The sequence below is a fragment of the Lissotriton vulgaris genome, chromosome 6 (assembly GCF_964263255.1).
Source record: "Lissotriton vulgaris chromosome 6, aLisVul1.2, whole genome shotgun sequence".
In the NCBI taxonomy this organism is placed as follows: Eukaryota; Metazoa; Chordata; class Amphibia; order Caudata; family Salamandridae; genus Lissotriton; species Lissotriton vulgaris.
The window spans coordinates 1,864,523,471-1,864,544,049 of record NC_141694.1 but is presented as its reverse complement, the minus strand read 5'-3'; the positions used below and the strand labels follow the sequence as shown (position 1 = coordinate 1,864,544,049).

The 20,579-nt window shown below is 43.6% G+C and overlaps 1 protein-coding gene across 1 annotated transcript in view; it reads right to left on the bottom strand.

The window, feature by feature from the left end:
- Positions 1-4,539: 4,539 nt before the first annotated feature.
- LOC147709685 (uncharacterized) overlaps positions 4,540-20,579 on the bottom strand; it is a 37,516-nt gene continuing 21,476 nt past the window's right edge. The window contains exons 3-5 of the mRNA XM_086926070.1: positions 17,207-17,350; positions 5,885-6,025; positions 4,540-4,811 (exon numbers count right to left, since the gene is read on the bottom strand). Coding sequence (XP_086782196.1) covers positions 4,540-4,811; positions 5,885-6,025; positions 17,207-17,350 — 557 coding nt within the window. The remainder of the gene's footprint in view (positions 4,812-5,884; positions 6,026-17,206; positions 17,351-20,579) is intronic.

Below are 20,579 nucleotides of genomic sequence, written 5' to 3'. Positions count from 1 at the left end.
CACACAACAGCAACATTGAGGTAACACTATTACCCGTTATATTATCTATGTATTGTGTGCCTACTCAACTGCTACATTTGAATAATAATTCACAGAGTGCTCATGTGTTTTGAGAAATTTATCATTTTCCACTCACTTAAGTGTATGATGGACAAGCCATAACACCATTACAAGGCCCAAGAGGCGTGCATATTTTTAATGACTCTTTTTCTTTTCCAACTTCTGTAGAAAAACTAGAAAAGATAAAAACCGACCACATAGGTGCAGTATACCTTTATCTTCATATATTTTTCATTATGTCTATAATCTTGCACTTATTAAGATATCTGATGACTGTAGGATTGGTAACAGGGAGTAACCTCTTAGGTTGAAACTAGTTGAACGGAGAAACGATGGGTCATATACCACAGGAGTTTCTCACCATCCCCACATTTTAACCATATTAACTAGGGGATTGAATAAATTAATCCTTTTCCCACTAGGCAGATATTTTTAAACCCACCTTTTACACAAAAAACCTCACTCCAATATCATGATAACCAGTGTAGGTGTATAGGAATAACATACTAATCGTGCTCTCATGTATCCGTCGGTTGCAGCACGCCCCTTTCCGTAGCAGGTCAGGCATGAACCCTATGATCAAGCGTGCCACCAAGGGGTAACACTGGTGGGTGAGGGTTACTTTAAAGGAGAGGTTGACTTTGTTGCTATTCTCCTAGGCATTCCTAGGTAATACACATCCACATGAAACACTAGAGAAATGAAGGGCACGGATATGGAGGCAATCTGGGGCTGGGTTCCTCATTGATGTCTTGGTTTGGGTTTCTGAATGGGGGTTTATATAAAATCACTGGGACATGTAGCAGAGAGTCTAGAAAAGAGTAAAAAACTAAAATTTCCTGTTGAAGTGAAGCTGTCAATCACAGAACACATTTGTAAGATTTAAATCCATAAAATACATTTGGAGGAAAGAAATCTTATGAAGAGATATTAACTGTAAATGCAATTAAGCGAATACTGAGAACTTTGGAACATAAATAATACCAAAGACAAAAACAACAACTAATAATTGTTAGTCTTTTTTTTTAATTGTCAAAGTTTGTTTCGCCATTATTATGTTTCTAGGCAAAGTGGGTTAACATACATGAGAAATGATGGTATATGGAGACAGCATTGCAAAAAACCTGAGTACAACATTACCTAATAAAACCCCTCAAATTCTTAAGGCATCTGTATTGAGATTAATAAAGGATGATTCTGTATAATTCAATTCACGAATATTGTGAGTATCCAAACCACATTCTTCCAAAAGACTAGAAAATGTTCTCCCAAAGCCCTCTTTCTTCTAACTCATCTCATTACCTGGAAGATTGGACACCTCCAGCATAAACTGGGGAGTGCCATTGATGTGGTGGCACCTCTTCGCAGGATGAAGAAGGTGGCGAGAGGAGCTGGGGCGCCTTGGTATAATGATTCCCTTAGGGAGATGAAACGTGGGGTGAGGAAGAAAGAACGGGCATGGCGTAAAAAATATGACGCCATCTCCAAGCAAGAATACGTCTCATCCTTAGCCCATTACAAACTAGCCATACAATCTAGGAAGGCTGCGTTCTTCGAGGAAAGAATAGCTGCTGCAAGAAATCCGCAAAAAGAAATCTTTCGGGTCCTGGCGGAGCTCAGGGTGAACAAAGAGCAAAGTCCCGAGTTCACTCAGGATGACTGTCAGAGGTTTCAGGACTTCTTCGTAAAGAAGATATCCGATATCCTGGACGAAATTGCGGAAACCGCACCCCTCGAATGTCCTTGCCTACCGGACCTTATCGCCCCGTTAAATATCCCACCATTAGCTGAGTTCTCCCCTATCTGCAAACAGGAACTACTTAAAATCATAGGCTGAGTTAAATCGGGTTCCTTGGTGGACCCTTGCCCTCCTGACATATTCAAGGTGGCAATGCCAGGAATTGAGGAAGAGGTTCTGCATCTACTGAACACTTCTCTTCGCACAGGACAGATCCCTCTAGCTTTTAAAGAGGCTCGCCTGATCCCCTTACTGAAGAAACCTGGTGCAGACACAAAATGTCTGAAAAATTTCCGGCCCATCTCTCAGTTGCCTTTTTTGGCTAAAGTGATTGAGCAGCATGTGTTAGCTCTACTCTCGGGCCATCTAGAGAGTAACAACCTGCTGGAGACCAATCAGGCAGGGTTCCGTGCTAATCATAGCACGGAACTAGTTATGTTATCCATTCTAGATGAGCTAAGAACTCGGGCTGATGTAAAAACACCGAGCGCCCTGATACTACTGGATCTCTCTGCGGCGTTTGATACCGTGTGTCACAAACAGCTTCTGTTGCGGTTGAGATCCTTTGGCGTCATGGATACAGCACATGCATGGCTTACATCATTCTTGCAGGGTAGGACACAACGAGTGCAGTTGGGTGATCTACTTTCCACCCCTGCCCCGATCACCTGCGGGGTCCCACAGGGCTCTGCCTTGTCACCCCTACTTTTCAATATCTACCTGCAGCCACTAATTGCTCTCCTGAATAGGATGGACTGCCTAGTGTATAACTATGCCGATGACACCCAGATAATCATCCGGCTGGATGATGGTCCGGGAGCATCCACTAGGCTACAGGACATACTGAAAACCACAGTCAACTGGATGTCCGAGAACTCTTTGAAAGTCAATCCGGATAAGACGGAAGTGTTGCCCATTTCCATCTCGGGCAACCCCTGGAGCGAGAAATTTTGGCCTAGGGAGCTGGGCGCACCACCGAAACCGGCAGTCGCCGTCAAAAGCTTAGGCCTATATGTGGATAATAAATTATCCATGGAAAAACAAGTTACCACCGTAGTGGGCACCTGCATAGGCCTCCTAAGACAACTTAGGAATATCTCTGCCCTACTTTCATTCCCTACTTTGAGACACGTGGTCTCAGCCACAATTCTGGCTAGGCTGGACTACGGGAACTCCCTATATTTAGGTTTGCCCCAGCGGCTGCTGGACAAACTACAGGGAGTTATGAATGATGCAGCGAGGCTGATATTCAAAAAACCCAGGACTGCACATGCCTCTCCCCTGATGCAGGAGCTGCACTGGCTCCCAATTCGTCAGAGAATTGTCTTCAAAGGACTATGTATCGCTCACAAGGCTCTGTATGGCAAAGCACCAAAATACCTGAAATCCCGACTATCCCCCTACACACCGGGTAGGACTTTGCGTTCGTCGGACGCCACTCTTCTGTCCCAATACCGCTTCAAATTGACCACGGTGGGGGGCCGTGCGTTTTCCAACACGCTCCCAGCTTTATGGAACAAATTGGATCCAGAGCTCAGGAAGGAAAGTAACTTACTTTTCTTCAGAAAAAAACTAAAAACTGTATTGTTTAAACAAGCATGGAGCAGATCTTAGGTGCACAGTTGGTTTCAAGTGAATGTAACATCTTATCACGTAAATCTGGACAGACAGCGCTTAGAGACCCCTGTGGTTATAACGCGCCATATAAATTAAATAAATAAATAAATAAATAAGATTCTTCACACACTGCAACCCACAGCGGAAGAGCCAGCACCTCTTGCTTGCTTTACACTCAGCATAGCTGCTGCAATGCAGTGTTGGGAGGTGAGGTTGTCTGCACTGCTTCTCAAACGGGTCAAAGGGGCAAGCACTCCAAAGCCCTCTATCACCTAACTCATGTCATTTCCTGGCAGGGCCTTCACACACTGAACCCAACAGCCGAAAACAAGCAGCACTTCGCATCTGGCTCCACACTCGGGCCTTATTTATGAGGCCTTGTGTCACTTTTACGCCTCCGGTACGTCACTTTTTGTGATGCACCAGTGGTGTATCAAATGTGCCACGTTGCATCATATTTACAAAATGATGCCTCTAGGGAGATGCGTCACTTCGTAAACCCCTGCCCCCCATTATACCTGCGCCAGGTATATTGTATGCAGGGGTTGGGGGCGTTCCGACGCAAGAAAGGGTCATAAAAGTGACGACGTGAAATCTATGAGATTTCACTGCACCACTTCTAGGACTCAAATGAGTCAATATCATACGCCTGCCTCATGGCAGGCGTAAGACTGACGCAGGCACATTGAACATGGGACTTGCCCGTGTGTAATGACCCATTGCTGGAGTTGTGTCACTTTTGTGACACACTCCAGCAATGTGTAATTTTTGTGCCTCCAGATACTTCATAAATACTGACGCATCTGTAACTCATTGCGCCATGATGTGTCATTCTGTAAATATGACGCATCATTGGTGTCCCAAGGAGGGCGCTATAAAAAGAGACGCATCGCTGTTTTCCCGCAACGATGCGTCACTTTTCATAAATGAGGCCCTCTGTATCGCTGCTGCACTGGGGTGGCGAGAGGTGAAGTTGGTGAGAGGTACTTGCACTGCTTCTCCATTTACAGGTCAATGGGGCCTGCCCTCCCAATGCCCTCTATCATCTAACTTGCATCATTAACAGACAGAGCCTTCACACACTGTACCCTGCAGCCAAACAAGCAGAACTTCCCATCAGCTCTTCACTCTGCATCGCTGCTGTACCGTGGTGGAGGTAGGTACCAGCACTGTTTCTCAATCTCCATGTCAATGGGGCAAGCACTCCCAAAGCTCTTTATCTTATAACTTAAGTCATTACCTGGCAGGGCCTTCACACATTGCACTCCACAGCCGAACAAACAGCACTTCTCGTTGCCTGCACACTCTGCATCGCTGTTGCACTGTGGTGGGGGTAGGTACCCGCATTGCTGCTCAATCTCTGGGTCAACGGGACACAGTCCTGGATTCTCTGCAACTACAACACAACAAGAGTGAGTTTGAAAACACAAGTGTAAAGATTGCATATTATGGAAGATAATTCCTTAGAAACTAATTTGTTATCCTGGTTCTGGCAAGCACTAAACACAGGTTGTACCTCTGAACAGGAAGCTAAAGACCCTGGGAGTCTGATCTTCTGCCTCATATTATTTTAGGATGTTTTGGGTGCGAGCAGACAAACCAGTGCAAGGATGTGTGCACTGTAATGAGTGTCAGTCTGCACTATCTAAACAGAAAGATAAGTGGTTTGTGTAATGTGGATAATGACACCAGGGCATGCCTCACCAGCACAACCTCTAACTTCCTAAGAGCCAGGCAACATAGCTACCCAACGTCCAGCAAGTAAAAGCATGACATTTCAATGAGACTATAAAAATTCACGATTGGTTGGCTGGCCCAATTTGGCCCACCACCTGCAGGAGCAAGATACTGCCCATCAATGCAAGCACTCCACATCATAGTAAGCTGTAGAACACTGATGCTCCAACTCTCAGTCCAGGTTCCACTCAATTTGACCACTATTTCTCCTCTTTGGGAATCTCCTCACAGCCCTCCACTCCCTGCTCTGCACCAGCTCTATCAATGAAGCAACACCTTGTCTGTGTGAGATTTAGAACACATCCATCAAACTACCCAAGAATTGCAAGGCATAGCTAAGATGGCACAATTCAAATACATCATCTCACTCAAAAATAACTGCATTATCCAAAGGAAAACCTGTAAATGGATCCAGTGTGTCACACTGAACCTCAAGCATGCTTTCATTGATTGCTTTGTTTGTTCCCTAATTTGAAAGATCATTTATCTATTCAGTCATACACTTTTGTTGTACAATCACACTCTGCACACAAAGACTGGATGAGTCCTTCTCTTCAGCCTCACCTCAGACTGAAAGCTGGAGGGTTCATTCACAGCACCTGTGGGCATCTTGATGTATTGGTCTTGAGATCAGCCCTGGTGAGGCCATATGCAGCATCACTCTTTTCCTGGAAACAGTACATTGCTAATATCAGGTGAGTTCACCCACATAAAGTGCCACAAAAAGAGTACCTTTCTCAGGGTCCATGCACTTAAATCCACAGAGGGAGCAGCACTTCTGTCGGCCTGGGCAATCTGCGTCAGATTGGCAACGCGGGGCTGGCAGCGGGGGCTTGCAGGGAGCCAGAACACGCGGGCATGTGCCAGATTTAACTAGGACAGAAATAATATTAGAATTACTTTCATGAAATATTATGGTACTATATTATGCCAAGTTAAAAAGAATAATCTGAATTGCCATGTTCACGTCTGGGCTCTGAACTGCTATAATCACTTTGGGGTATAGTATCAAGGGCCTTATCTCTTCTTTTTTGGCTTAAAAAGCCAATAAAAGCGGAGATAATGTTTTTGCCCTATTTACAAGGCAGTGCTAACATGCATTAGTGCATGTTTGCAACCTTTTTACCAATGCCTCACTTTGCATCTCTAATGAGATGCAAAGTGGGCGTTTCAACACAACATGTACATTGCGATATTTACAAGCATTGCCCTGACACACATAGCGATAATAAAATCTGCGCTAACCGCGGTTATTGCCGTAAGCTAATGTCAGATAATTTTCGGATTTAGCTATCTTTATTAAGGGGGTGTGAATTGTCGTGCTACGACCACCAGGGGATATTTACAAGGTTTTTCCTATCGCTGCAGGAATATCGCTGGATTCCCTGCGATATTCCTGCATTTCGCCGCTGTTGCTGGAAAGGCGTTGTTAATAAAGTGCTATCCAGGCAACCCATTCCAGCGATAGCCGGCGATAACTGAAATAGCGCTAAGTTTTTCTCCGTTTGTTGGTAATATGCCCCTTTGAATTTAAGTTCTTCTCCTTAGAATGCATGAATAGTTAGTCATGCGTAGAGATGCTTGCACTGCATGCATGTGCTCTCTAGGATTGTTTAGTAGAAATCAAATCGACCAGATAAATGTGATAATCGAACCACAATTGCTTGTCCTCTGGCTATGTTAATGAAAACATCGACTTCTGCAAGCATTACCCCGCTTTTTATTCTGTAAAGTAAAATAATAGCAAAGAGAAGGTCTTTTTTAACAAATATCCTATAAATACTCAGGTACCAGATAATAGTGAAACGGACTCTGCGCCGGGGCTATCGCGGACATGGTCATTCCAGATGCAACACCCACTTTAGTCGAAAGCATCAACAAGAATACTGGCCTTCAGAAGATGCTGTTGCTATCTGCTACACAAAGGGATAGCTGCTTTGGTAGTACAGAACGACTTAAAAGTTGCTGTTTTGAAAACAAGCTTGTTGTGTGCAGCATCTATGAAACTCAGAGGTTGGCCAATTAATTCCTGATTCAGCTGGCCCATGCATAGTACCTAGAGGTAGCAGGACGTGGATGTTAGGCCTTCAAAATTCAATAAACATGTTCTCATTTTTTTCTGTTACTCTCCTTAATATCCAAAACTTGCTTTTCTACCGTTCTGTTCATATTTTGTTTGATATACATTCAAACCTGATGCAGTAGGAGATGATTTTAAAATAAAGTTTTTAAATACATTATCCACTTGTTAGTGCTGGTAGAGTGTGTCAGTCATGGATCTAAGGGGGTTGGGAGTTCAATGGCTGTCCATGAATTCATCTGATTGGACTGATCATTACCAGGAAACACTTAATGTACACGATTTTTCAGTGGGTTGTGTACAGATTGCAGTACAACTGGATTTCTTATGTGGGTTGGCACATTGACTAAGTTCTCAGTAGCAGTGGGTGGGAGAGTCAAACCCTGTGACACCAAGGGATAGAGAACGTATCAGAATTGTACAGTTAATAGTTTGTTTTAGATAGTTTTGTTAGTAGTTCATCAAGCACAGACCAAAATAACTAGGACTGTCAAGCACTGGACACTTGATACTTACGTTTGAGAACCCGAGGGGCGTGGCCAGGCCGGCGACCAGGATGGCTGCAGGGCAGTGAAGCGTTGCAAACTGGTTCCTGCGCAACTGGATGAATCATGATATTGGTCCTGGCTCCTGACCAGATCACGTGCTGACTCCCTGAGGTGCAGCAGGAGCCCCCCCCATGACGGAGGGACGAGGCCTGCCTTGGAGGGCCCGTAGCGACTGTTGCCATGGCTGAAGCTGGGGCTACTAAGCCTCTCTCGGTCATCCCTGCCTACTTTGGGTCGTACATATCACCTCTGAGACTAGCGGCGCCCTCAGCTGACCTGGGTCCGGCTGCTGAGGTGCGGCCCAGCCCAGATGCCGGCAGCGGTGGCACCACTCACCTGGAATCCGTGTCCATTTTCGGTTGCACCTCCAACTCCATTCAAGATGCAAGGTGTCATCAACATGTTGGATTCCCTTACCATACCTTCTATTCTGAACATCACAGCACTTGGTTGCACCTGGACTATTGGTTTTCTCACTTTCGGTACTTTCTTGGTTGGGGGGGACATGTTGTCAACCTCACACTCTTCGGACCATGCCCCAGTCTGCATGTAACTTTTCATTTCTTTCCGGAATGGTACAATGAGTCTATGGTGCTTCCCCAATCAGGTTTTGCTGAATCCCGTATTTCATTGTGAGCTCTGCATTGCCATCACAGATTATTTTGAATTTAATAAGGAGTCAGTGACCACCTAGGCCTCCCTTTGAGCGGTCTTCAAGGCATATATCCAGGGAGTAGCCATAGCTAAACAATGCGACATACTGCAAGATATGCAACACTCCTTTAAACCCGTTTGTTGCTTTGCACGTTCTGCGCCAGTGTTGAACGTTCGAAGAAACGGTTGCGGCCGGGTCGGCCAACGGACGTGCGCAGCACTGGCAAGGTAGTGCTCGCGACGACTGTTGGCCGATGGCAGCACTAAAGGGGTTAACTGCCACTCTCTGACACATTGATGCCGCTGACCTTATAAGTCTTGCAGCTGACCAGATATAATTCCATATATGAGACCGAACTATTGTGTCTGATGCCTGATGGAGCTACGTAGTTTAGCTATAGGGGAGATGGGCCATGGATTCCCTCCTCGGTCGTCACCCACCCAGTCGGTCTTTAGACAGTCTTCCTTTCGTCTCTCCTTGTTGTCTCCACCTTCACCTTCCCTTTCTCACCTCCCCTTCCCCCCTCCACTACTTTTCTCTCTTCTTTTTCTCCTCTCCTAATGTATTGCCTATTTTTTGTTGTAATGTGTCATTGTTGATCTTTTTCTGTTACATTGTTGAATCTCATGTAAAGCGCTCTGATACTTTTGGGTCTAGCCAGCACTATATAAAACTCTTTAAATAAAATGTCTAGGCCATGGAGGAGTTTTGAGAACTTGTGGACCGAGAGATTCCCTGTCTCTGGAAAATTGCGAAGGCTCGCCGTTATGGTGAGGGTGAGCGTCCCGGTCGTACATTGGCAAAGTAACTCCAGCCACAGAGGGAGAGTGATTACATTCTAGAGATTACACTTGCAGGTGTCCCTCAGACCTCTGAAAACCATGAGGTCCTGGAAAAACAACTAAGCTAGTACACACAGCCCTACTCTTCTCTCTGACTGAAGAGTGTACTGACTTGGTGCATTATCTATTGGAAGCAGCCGTGGTTTGGCTGTCATCCCCGCAGAAGCAATTTCTTAGTGAATAAGTTGTGGTCAATAAAGTTCTCTCTGCAATAGACTCCATGGATGGGCCCAAAGCTCTCTACTATGATGGGCTCAAAGGCATATTCTATAAAACATACAAATATCTCCCAGCTCCTCATCTGCTGGAGCAATATGCAGTCTCTTGAAATTGGTATGCTCCCACCTACTCTGCGTGAAGCAGTTATAGTTTTGTTGTATAAACCTGGTAAAGACCCACTGCGTTGTCAATCGTATAGACCTTTGCTTTAATTAAACTTTGAGGATGAAATCCTGGCGAAGGTGTTAGCGACGAGACTCTCTCTCCTCCACCAGCAATCCTATCCCCTCTCCAATTGGGATTCAGCCAGCATTGTTCTACTTCTATAAACTTGTGTACACGTTTTTCAGTTTTGACTAGGATTTCCCCTGAAGTCCCTGCAGCTATGGTCTTTCTCGATGCTGAAAAGGCCTTTGACTCCCTTGAATGGCCCTTCCAATATCTGTGTACTCTTGGCCTCCCTCATAAATGTATGTCTTTGATACAGCTTCTACATTCTCAACCAACTGCTTGCAAACCGCCAATGGTTGTTTGTCCTCTGCGTTTACACTGGTTAGGGGCCCAGGTCAAGGAGGGCCCAGTCTCTCCACTTTTATTTATCATTTCCATGGACCCCCTAACTTGCAGAAAAATCCCCTTTGGCGCAGACTACAATTTGACATGTGTCTGCTTAAAGTATCTCTCCACAGTGATAACATATTACTCTTCCTCAGACATCCAGCCTCAAACATATTTCCTAATATACAAGAGATCCAAAGATGTGGCCTTTTTGCTGGTCTTCAGAATAATTGAGGCACGTCTGAGTTGTTCCCACTGTCACCAGACTCTCAGCTGTTTCACTGTACTTTCCCCCTGCAAATCACTATCTATATATTGTATGACTATGCTTATTTAGTGTTCCAATGCCTATCCTAGGAATTTAGTGGTAAGTAATTTTTAGAGGACGGTGGAGGGGGGTATTTTTAGGGGATGTATGACGTTACAACGCATACTTTTACATCGCCTACCTTTACAACACGGTTTTTACCACGCATACCACTACAACGCATAATGCTTTTAGGCGCTGGATAGTGAATAGTTTAATTTACTATTCCAACTCCAGTCCCCGTGGATAGTAGGGAAGGTTATTGGATAGTAAATTAACCTATTCCCTATCCTAGAGCGCCCCCCAGAGCAATGCGTTGTAATAGTTTGCGTGGTAAAAGTTGCGTTGTAATGGTAGGTCGTTGTAAAAGTTTCGTTGTAACGGTTGTATAACATTTTTAGGAGGCCAATATTTTTGTAAGGTCAAAAGTTTGGCAGTTGATCTTTTTGCAGCCTACATTTACTCATGTTTCAACAAGCTATCGTCTGACTCAGGAGGCATGTATTCAATGGCCCCCTGAGTGATATCTATGGGTATTTTTCCATTTCTTCAAACTAGTATTGGTAACAGAAGTACTGGTACAGTCTAACGGATTGTCACAGAATCAAGAAAAGTGATGTCATATAATATACAATGAGGTATTACAGGAATAAATATCTGCCTACTGTATATAGACTCATCTTTAAAGTGCAGGTGTAAGATTTATTTTCGATTAAATACCAGGTCACATGCTCCAGGTTGACATTTGGCTGTTTGTGCTGCCCAGGAGTAGAGAGTTCCTTTACAATCAGCCATTTGTAAACTGTATCCAGACGGTTTTGACAGAGATGAGACTGACTGATTACTATCAAAGGGTGCTTGACCACTGACTCCCGTCTACTTTGTGTACTTTGTAGCCTTTTTAAGAAAAGTGATGGCCAACTCAGAGTACAGGAGATACATCTTCATGTGTATGGAATTACTGTTTACTCTGGTGCTGCATTGCTCATAAGTATCAGAAAGTGATGTTTACCTAGCCTGCAGACCATTCTGGATGGTCCCAGAGTTATACACCCATAGTGGCAATTTCACAGCACACCGTCAATACTCTCTGTTCTTGTAGGCTGTATTTATGATACCTTAGTTGTACTCCTCCTTTCATGCTATGAGATGTTATTTTTTATTTTTCAGAGCATGGTCATCAAAGTTTTCTGTCGCTATTTGTGAACATAGCCGATAAAGATTTAAAGATGTCTGAGGACCAACTTTCATCTTTGCCTGATTTCCGAGATAAATCTTCTCTCCCATCTACATCTCGACCACAATATGATCTTTTGAGTGCATCACTCAATGAGTATATTACCGCCTACATCGACCTCTTCCTCCATAGCGATTACACTTTTTCCATTATTAGGTACTAACCTATCTGCTTCTACTGCTTATATCATTAAATGTTGTCTCAGATAGAATCATATCAAAGACTGAGTGGGACTGGGAAAATAATTTAATGCAATGTTGGTCTACTGCCATATGGGACAGTTTATGGCTTAAGCTTTATAAAACGAAATGCGCTGCAAACACTACACAAAACCTTTATATTGTTTCCTATTATTTGCTGTTTACCCCCTTAACTCTGAATCCATTTTTTCCAACTGCAAATTCCTCTTGCTGGTCCTGCTCAAGCTCAAGTAAGTAAGTAAAAACATTTGTAAACAATGCAAATACCATGGTGTCTTAGAGCTATCAAGGAATCTACTCAAATTGTGATCTAAAAAGCCATGTTTTGAGCTGTTTCCTAAAGCATGGCTGACCGGGCTGCTGTCTCAGGGCCAAAGGGAGTGAGTTCCAAAGTTTAACTCCCAGATGTTTTAGACTCCTGCACCACCCCATCTAGTTTTCTTTATCCTGAGGATTGTTACCAGATGGTTTGTTGCTACAGTAAAGTCCATTGCGGGCAATATTGTCAAAAATAATTCTCATCGTAATGCAAGCGCTTTCTGTGCAAAGCATTGTGAATAATGCACAAAGCTTTAAACCTGATCCTGTCCGCTACTGGTAACCAATGGAGGTCCTGCATGTCTTTGGTCACTGATCAGAATTTGGGCACTTTCAGGTAGGAGCCAGGCTGCGGCATTTTACAAACATTTTAATTTTTGGAGTGTAGCTCTCATAGCACCTAAAAACAGGCAATGAATAATCTATCCTAGAAAGGATGAGCACAACCATTACGGTTTTTTGAAGATTGTATGGAATGAAAGGGAAAACTTTTTTCAGTGTCAAATAATGAAGTAGCATGTGGAGGTGGTGTGGGTGATCTGCTTAGCAAAGCTGGGCTGGTTATCAAAAAGTAGATTTTTTGGGACAGGGGTGGGTAATAGGCTGAAATCTGTTGGCACCAGGTTGAGTTCCAGAAGTTAGTGTTTTTTCCAAAGAGAATCACCTTTGTTTTTTCAGCATTAAATTTTAAGAAATTACTTTGCATCCATATTTAAGTTTTGAGGCAGTCGGGCCCTCATCTTTCGAAATGGCACCAATAATTAGTGTCATCGGCATAAGAGACCACCGACAGACCACAGACCTAGATAAGCTCTAACAAAGGGGCAATATAGATATTAAACAACATCAGGGATAAAGATGATCCCTGCTGGACGGCGCACGGCAAGCAGAAGGTCTTCACTCAGAAGCCATTTACTTCCACTCTCTGAACCCTATTAGTTAGAAATTATCTGAGGAGGGACATGGCTGTGCCATCAATCTTGATACTGGATGGATTGCAGCTGCTCTTTCCTCCTAGTCCACGACTCTATGGATTTATTCAGGTGCATCCACTAAGGCAGATTCTGTGGCATGCTGAGCTCTGAAGCCTTGTTAGACCTGGTTCAGGATTTCATTAGTTTTCAAGAATACAGTAAGATCCTAATTCATTGCCTTTTCAAGAATTTTAGACCCAAAAGGCAGCCAATAATGTGTTGCCGCTGCAAGAACAAGAATGGGTTTTTTCATTATGGATAAGACTGGAGCTAACTTCCATGCTATCGTGAAGGCTCCTGATTCTAAAATCTGATCCAGAAGTTTAGTGAGATGTATTTCCATTAGATTAGATAAAATATATGCTAGATGTATGGGTGGCAGGGATCGGCTAGGGAGACAAACATTGTGGTAATGATGAGTTTCTCTAGCACCTCCTCTGATAAAGGGGAGAAGTTGCATAGGTGTTTCTGATGACTCGCACTCAGTGGATCAGTAAAGTAAAGAGTGAATGCTCGTATCTGATTTATCATTATAATAAATGGGGTAACCCAACAAAAGTCCTTGGACCTGGCTGTTTATTGATGCAGAAAACACTGGTCGTACACCGATAAGATTAAACAATGAATTCGCAAGTCTGAGCCTCCAAAGGATCCGCTCACAGTTACATGCAACCAATTTCGTCCAAAGGGATAAGATGAGCACCAACCACTAGTTTCAAAGAAGGGCATGTATTTCATTTTTCATATATATATATACAACAAGGAGGTAAAGACACAGCAATCACTGAATGTTTAAGGTGTAATGTTTATACATAATTGGTCTAGGACCACTGTTTTCTGTATCATATCCGAGTTATGGCAGAGTTGGAGCCTCCCCAGTCCTTTACCAAAGAAGTTGTTGATATTTCGTCATACATACTTAGGGGCAGATTTACGAGCCCCTTGCGCACCTTTTACGCCACCATTGCATCACTTTTGTGACGCAGCGGCGGCACAAAAGAAGCGCCATGGTGCGGGGTACTTACAACGTGATGCATCTGAGAGATGCGTCACGTTGTAAAGCCCTGCGCCAGAAAGAGGTGTTCCTGCACAGGGGAGGGGGCTTTCCGGCGCAGGAAAGCCTTCTAAAAGTGGCTGAGTGACATCTACAAGATTTCACTCAGTCACCTTGGGGCCCATGCTGCGTCAAAACCCTGCACCTGCTTGAAGCAGGCGTAAGGATTGACGCAGCATTAACAAGATAGGGCCCCCCAGAGCCTAGCTGGAGCTGCGTCGCCCTTGTGACACAACTCCAGCAATGCGCCGGTTTTACGGCACAGATGCGTCACGCATCTGTGCCGCTTTTGCCCATTGGTGCGCCGCATTGTAAATGCGGCGCATCAATGGTGGCGGAGGCATGGCGCACAATAAGTGGCGCATCCCTGCTGGTATGCAGGGATGCGCCACTTATTGTAAATCTGCCCGCAGTACTTTGTTCTGGAAGAAGCCTTCCATGCTGTTACAACTATTCTGGTCCAAACTATATGGGAGGTTCTGTTTAAAGTTTGTGAGAGATGTGATGGTTTTAAATAACCCAGACAAAGAATTTTTTAGCAGAAAAAAACATAGGCTTTTATACTCTTTATCAGGGTGTAATACTCTTTACAGATGCTAGTATAGTGCTCTTTGGTGGATTGATTGTACTTCTTTCTCCATTGCCATTCATCAGACCGCCATTTCTGTTTAAGGCATTTTAATTCTGGGGTATTCCACAGTTCAGAGGGTTTGTTTGAGGTGGATAACTGCTTATTTTCAGGCGCCAGCTTTTTCATAGCAGAGCTTGTCCACTTAAAGAAATTACAGGAGCCTACATTGATTTTGGGGTCCTCAACAGGACTATTCTTGCTCAAAGTGGCATCTAATTCTGCTTTCACGCTCTCTAGCCAGGGACAGGAGGCAATGGGGAGTGGGCCAGTGTTCTGATCAGAAATACTGCAAGATTCCTGTTAAATACAAAAAAACACTGCTTTGTAAAGAGTCTGTCTAGTTTGTGGCCCACCTGATGGGTGGGCGCCACTACTTATTGCAAGAGGCCAAAGCAGCCGCAACCATCAGTCAACTTTATCCTATCTGGATTGGTTGCCACCTCTAAGTGAAAATCCCAATAATCCTGAACTGTAAAATTCTGTTATTCATACATGATCCCAAGAACAATTGTAAGTTAGGGGAGGACTTCTGTCTAGGACCAGGAGGACGATAAACTAAAAGTCCATAAAAAGTTGATAGAAATGCAAATTTATAAGTAAATATGATAGCTTCTCCAACCACAAGTGGGGCTGGAGGGAACTCAACTTTATCTGTGTTTTGATGCAAAATGGCCAGACCTCCTCCTCCTTGTTTGCTTTCTCTGTTGGGTCTAATATTAGAGATTCCATCTGGCACTACAATGAAGAGATCTGGGTCAGACGCGCGCTTGAACCAAGTTTCGGTAAGGAAATTCAGGTGAAGTTTGCAAGTCTTTATAAACTGGGCTAAGCCCAGGCTGTGCTTTATTAAAGACCTAGTAGTTAGTAGTACCAGTTTAGCAAGTTGGATTTTCCTCCATTACAAAGACTAGAAGGTTGTGTGAACTGTTTAATACAAGCAATAGGGGACAGGAGGGCAAAGCAACATCATGGACAACTAAATCCTGTATTAATCTCCTCTGGGTGGAATGCAATACAATGCTCGGCCTTACCCACAGGTGCCAGTGCAAACAGTTACGTGGCCGATTAACACCGGGGGTTGGTTAACCAGGGCCCTTTTGCTTGGTGCTGATGGGGGCAGACGGACACAGACAGGCTTGCCTTTTACGAGCCTTTGGCGCTCCAGCATCGCGGATACGCTGCCTGGCCCTGTAAGTTGCCCATCATCAGGGTTGGCGAGTCAACTGCAAGGAAGAGCCTTGAGTGCCAAAACAGGTGGGGCAAATTAAGGCAAAACTGGGGTCCAGCTAACCCTTATCTTGCCCGACAGGTTCCCCTGTAGGCAGATCAAACTGGTAAATCAACGTACAATAAAAGTAAACGTGAGGAAGAGAAAAAACAAAAAAGAATTAAAACTGGGTGAAACGGAGCAGGATGAAACAGGAGCCAGGCACCTCCCAATATGGCAGCACCCAGTGCCGCGAGTACAAGGAAATGGGAGTTGCAGCCGTACACCAACTAGAGCAGTAGGTAAGCCCATGTACCAGTAGTGTAGAACTGACCTTTTAGAGGTCTGTGGGGCATATTATCAAGGGGGTTTATCTCCGCTTTTTTGGCTTTAAAAGCCAAGAAAGCGGAGATAAAATTATCTCCCTATTACCTAGCTGTCGCTAACACCAGTTAGCGACAGCTAGTAGGAGATAGCGACCATCTTGGGCCCCACTTTGCATGTCAGTGATATTTATCACTAATGAGATGCAAAGTGGGCGTGCCAAGATGTTAGAGACTGAAAACAGTCGCTAACATCGCTATCTCCTATTACCAACTTTTGGAGATATTCGCGCTAAGCGGGAATATCTCCAAAAGCTAACACCTGCCCTGAGCAGTTCTTAGCCATGTTATCCAATGGGAGGTGGATAACATGGCTAAGAGCATTTGCTCGATAATGCATGAATATCGCTGACTTTTCAGCGATATTCATGCATTGCGGCCGTTTTTTATCGCATTTGCGATAAACCTTGATAATAGCAAGGTTTATCTGCGATAAGAATCGCCGATGTGCGGCGATAATTTTTGTCTCTAAACAAGTTAGAGACAAAAATTATCGCTAGTTGTTGGTAATATGCCCCCATATTCCTTCTGCATTTCCAGAGTTTCATTCAGCGTAAAATGCGTATATAGGTATATTTATATTTATTTTTAACAGTTTTACTTTCATGTATTGTTTTCATACTTAATTAACCTTGTTATATTTCTTGTTCTAATAATTTAAATTAATTACGGATTTGCTGATTTCTTGCTGTTTTCTCTATTCTCTAACTTAAAGATACACAAACCTACAAAAAAAGCATGCCCTAAACATTCTTTATGAGATTTCTCTTGACTGAAATGTTTGTAAAAGAGGACAATAGCCCCTTGCAGGATCAGCAGAGATGACTTTAGGCCCCCTTACCTGTCGCTGTACAGACCCTCCTACAGTTAAGGCAACAGCACCTCTCGGTCCCCGGACACTGAGTGTCATTCTGGCAGGCATCAGGAAGAGGTTTGACATATAAGCATATGGATCGATCAAAGTCGGCACAGGATCCTTCTTTTACTGAAAAGGCAGTTGACAAAAGGACATATAGATATGATTATATTATAAATACATAGATTTTTTACACAAAAAAATCTAAAAAGGTAAAGTATGGTCATCTTTAAGATCTTCATTCAAATGATATTAAAATAAAAAAAGTTCCATGAAATCCTCCTTTAAAAGAACATTATGGTAATGATCTGAAATCCACTGTAATTCTCCATTTATGATGAGTTCACAACCATAACTCCAGCTAACACACTTCTTGTAACATCACATAGATGAGAGTAATTTACAAAAGTGACATAACCAGTGACATCACTAGTGACAAACCATGGTCAGCTGAGATACCTATTAACTGTCCTATTGCTTTTCCAGTAGTGCAAACTTGAGGTGGCAATATTTGTGTGTCACCCACAATCACTCCAGATACATACAGAAAAAGACACACACAGACACATACACACACACACTTTGGGGCTAGAGATTTTTCAGTACCCCACCCTGTCTGAGTCAGGCCAAGGCGGGGTATGGAGCAGCACAATAGATGGTAAAGTGTTCCCGCCCGGGTAGAGTTGATGGAGACAGATAGACAGCTAAGTGGGTGAGGTGCTAGTTCTGTGGTACTCCTCTTTGGCCTTGGGACCCAGCCAGAAAACCCTTTTAAAACCCTTCTTGGTTCTGTGAATGCCAGACAAAGGGAGGGGACACTCCATAGTTATTTGCCTGCATTCACATCCAGTATTCTAGGTTCACAAAACTACTGCAAGTCCAACACAATTTGATAACCAGTTTCCTTTTATCTATAACAAGACAAACTGTTTTCCAGGCAGATCATGCGTCACATCTTAGATTGGTTTGTGTAATATAATCTTCTGAATGTTGATGCAGCTACTTTGAGCAGACCAATCGGAGCAAGTTTGTCTCTATCCCAAATCTCTGCAAGTAATAATTATGGCTGTCGCTGATAAAATTAATAATCAGGCTGCCCTTAAACTACAGTTCTAGACAAAAAAAAACTATAAGATACTCATCTGCGCTCAAACCATTTGAAAGCAAGTACACTGTATAAAAACATGCGATACACTATTTGTAATGGATTCTTGGAAATCTAGCATATAGGCATAAAATAAAATAATAAAATATTGCATATATTTATATATATATATATATATATCAAGTGAGTCAGTCACTCAAAGGTTCAAGGATCAGCAGAACAGTCACCATTAGTTACAAACATGGCTGGCCAGGTTGAGAGACTGACAGAGAAGCTACCCTGGAGAAAAGTCACTCTGTAGAAACCTTGTGTCATGAGGAATGAAAAATGTACTAGCTATCATTAAGGAAAGCTTCAATTCTATTAAGGACTCAGAGGTAAGGATTATGCTTATCTTCCTTCGCTTTATTTGATAGCAGATAGATTTTCAAAACATATGCAACACAACTCCCATTCCCATGAAGCCATAACGCCTAAACTCCAGCCTTATGTGTCTTGTCTACTGTTATCCATTCCTTCAAAAACAAGGAATAATTTTACCATTGGGAATAAAATCCAGCACAAGAACTCTGGAGAGGAACATATACCTCTAAAGATAAAGAACATCAAAGAGATATAACAGTATTTACAAGCTTATGTCAAACAGTTGTAATCCTGGAAGAAAATCAATACCTACTAGTGACAGGGAAAGTCATTAAGATATGTTAAGTGGGTGCAATAATCCTCAACTCCTTGTCCTTAAAAGAAATGAAACTTTTTGTTACGATAGCTAGGAACATTGTCATTCTATGTCAGAGGAGGCGAGAATAATGCTGGTTTAAAACTTGCCCATGACTAAGTGAGCCATGTCCAAGACTGGTTTGAAGTGAAACTTTTTAAAGGTAGAGTCTGAAGACCAGTCGGCTACATTGATTTTATGCTCAAGTCTGGTGCCCAGAGGAAAGGCTTTAGAAACCGTAGCGCAACACGCAGAATGGGGTCCAAAACTAGAGAGATCAATACCAGCCTTAAGGCATTGCACCACACACAGTTTTGAAAGCTCCAGGAAGGCTGGGAATGATTTCACCCTAGTGTTACATTTAGTCCTTCTACTTACTCTGAAAGAGACTCAGGACAGAAAAAAGTGCTGCTTGAAATATCTAGGGCTGAAACTTTTGACTCCTTACGACATGAAATCAGGCAAAGCAACATTGCAAGTTTGACCGACAGCTCTTTTCTGGACAGGTATTGGTTTGGGTGCCAGGACAAAAACAAATTCAGCACCTCGTTTATATCCCAAAGAATGAATTAACAGGATTCTGTGGGCAAGGAGAGCTGTATCCCCTGAGAAGCAGGCATACAAAGGAGGTTTCTCTCACTGGGGAGACTTCCACTGGCATATGACAAGCTGAAATGGCTTAACGTGATGTATTAATGATATATAGACCAGGCCATATTGCTGCTAAACCGTCCAGAAAATTGAGACCAGTACCCATTTCAGAAACCACTGGATTGAGACCTCATTGGAAACACCAACAGGACCACCTGCCCCATGCTGAGGAGTAGCACTTGTTGGTAATGCTGGCCCATGCCTTTAACAAGAAGCTCTCAGCTTGGCCCGGGACCGACCATCGTCGCCTGAAATTCGACAAACCATGAGGGATAGAGACCCATCTGGAACCATTTGGCAAGGGAGCAGGCCTGGATAGAGAAGCAGCACTAGAAACAGGGGTAGTTGGATTGGAGAATCCCAAGAAAGTTCCAGTGGAACCGGAAACCAAACTTGAGAACTGAATATGGGAGTGACCAGAACCATCTCGGCTCGCTGACGCCAGACCTGAGCCGACACCCTTGTGATCATCATAAAGGGGGGAAAGGCGCAGCTTTCTTCTCAGCTCAAATCCTGCAGCTACCAATGGATCCGGCCTCAAGATGAAAACCCTTGGTAGCTGATAATCCAACCTGGAGGCCAAAAGGTCCTCAATGAAGGCGCCCCATTGATCGTTAAGGGTCGAAAAAACATCCGGGTGAAGTTTCCGGAGGCTGGAATCCCTGAAATGTCGAGATTGGAAGTTCACCACATGATTCGCAGACCGGGTTGGTATTCCACTGTCACCAAATTTTGATGATCTAGGCAGTACTACCAAAACTGGGTGGCTGGATCAGAGAAAACGGGTTTCACCAAAATGGTTGATAAAATGAATCACGGATATGTTGTCAATTTTGAGCATGACGGTGCTCCATTGACAGGGTACAGTTGCATTGTAAAAAAAT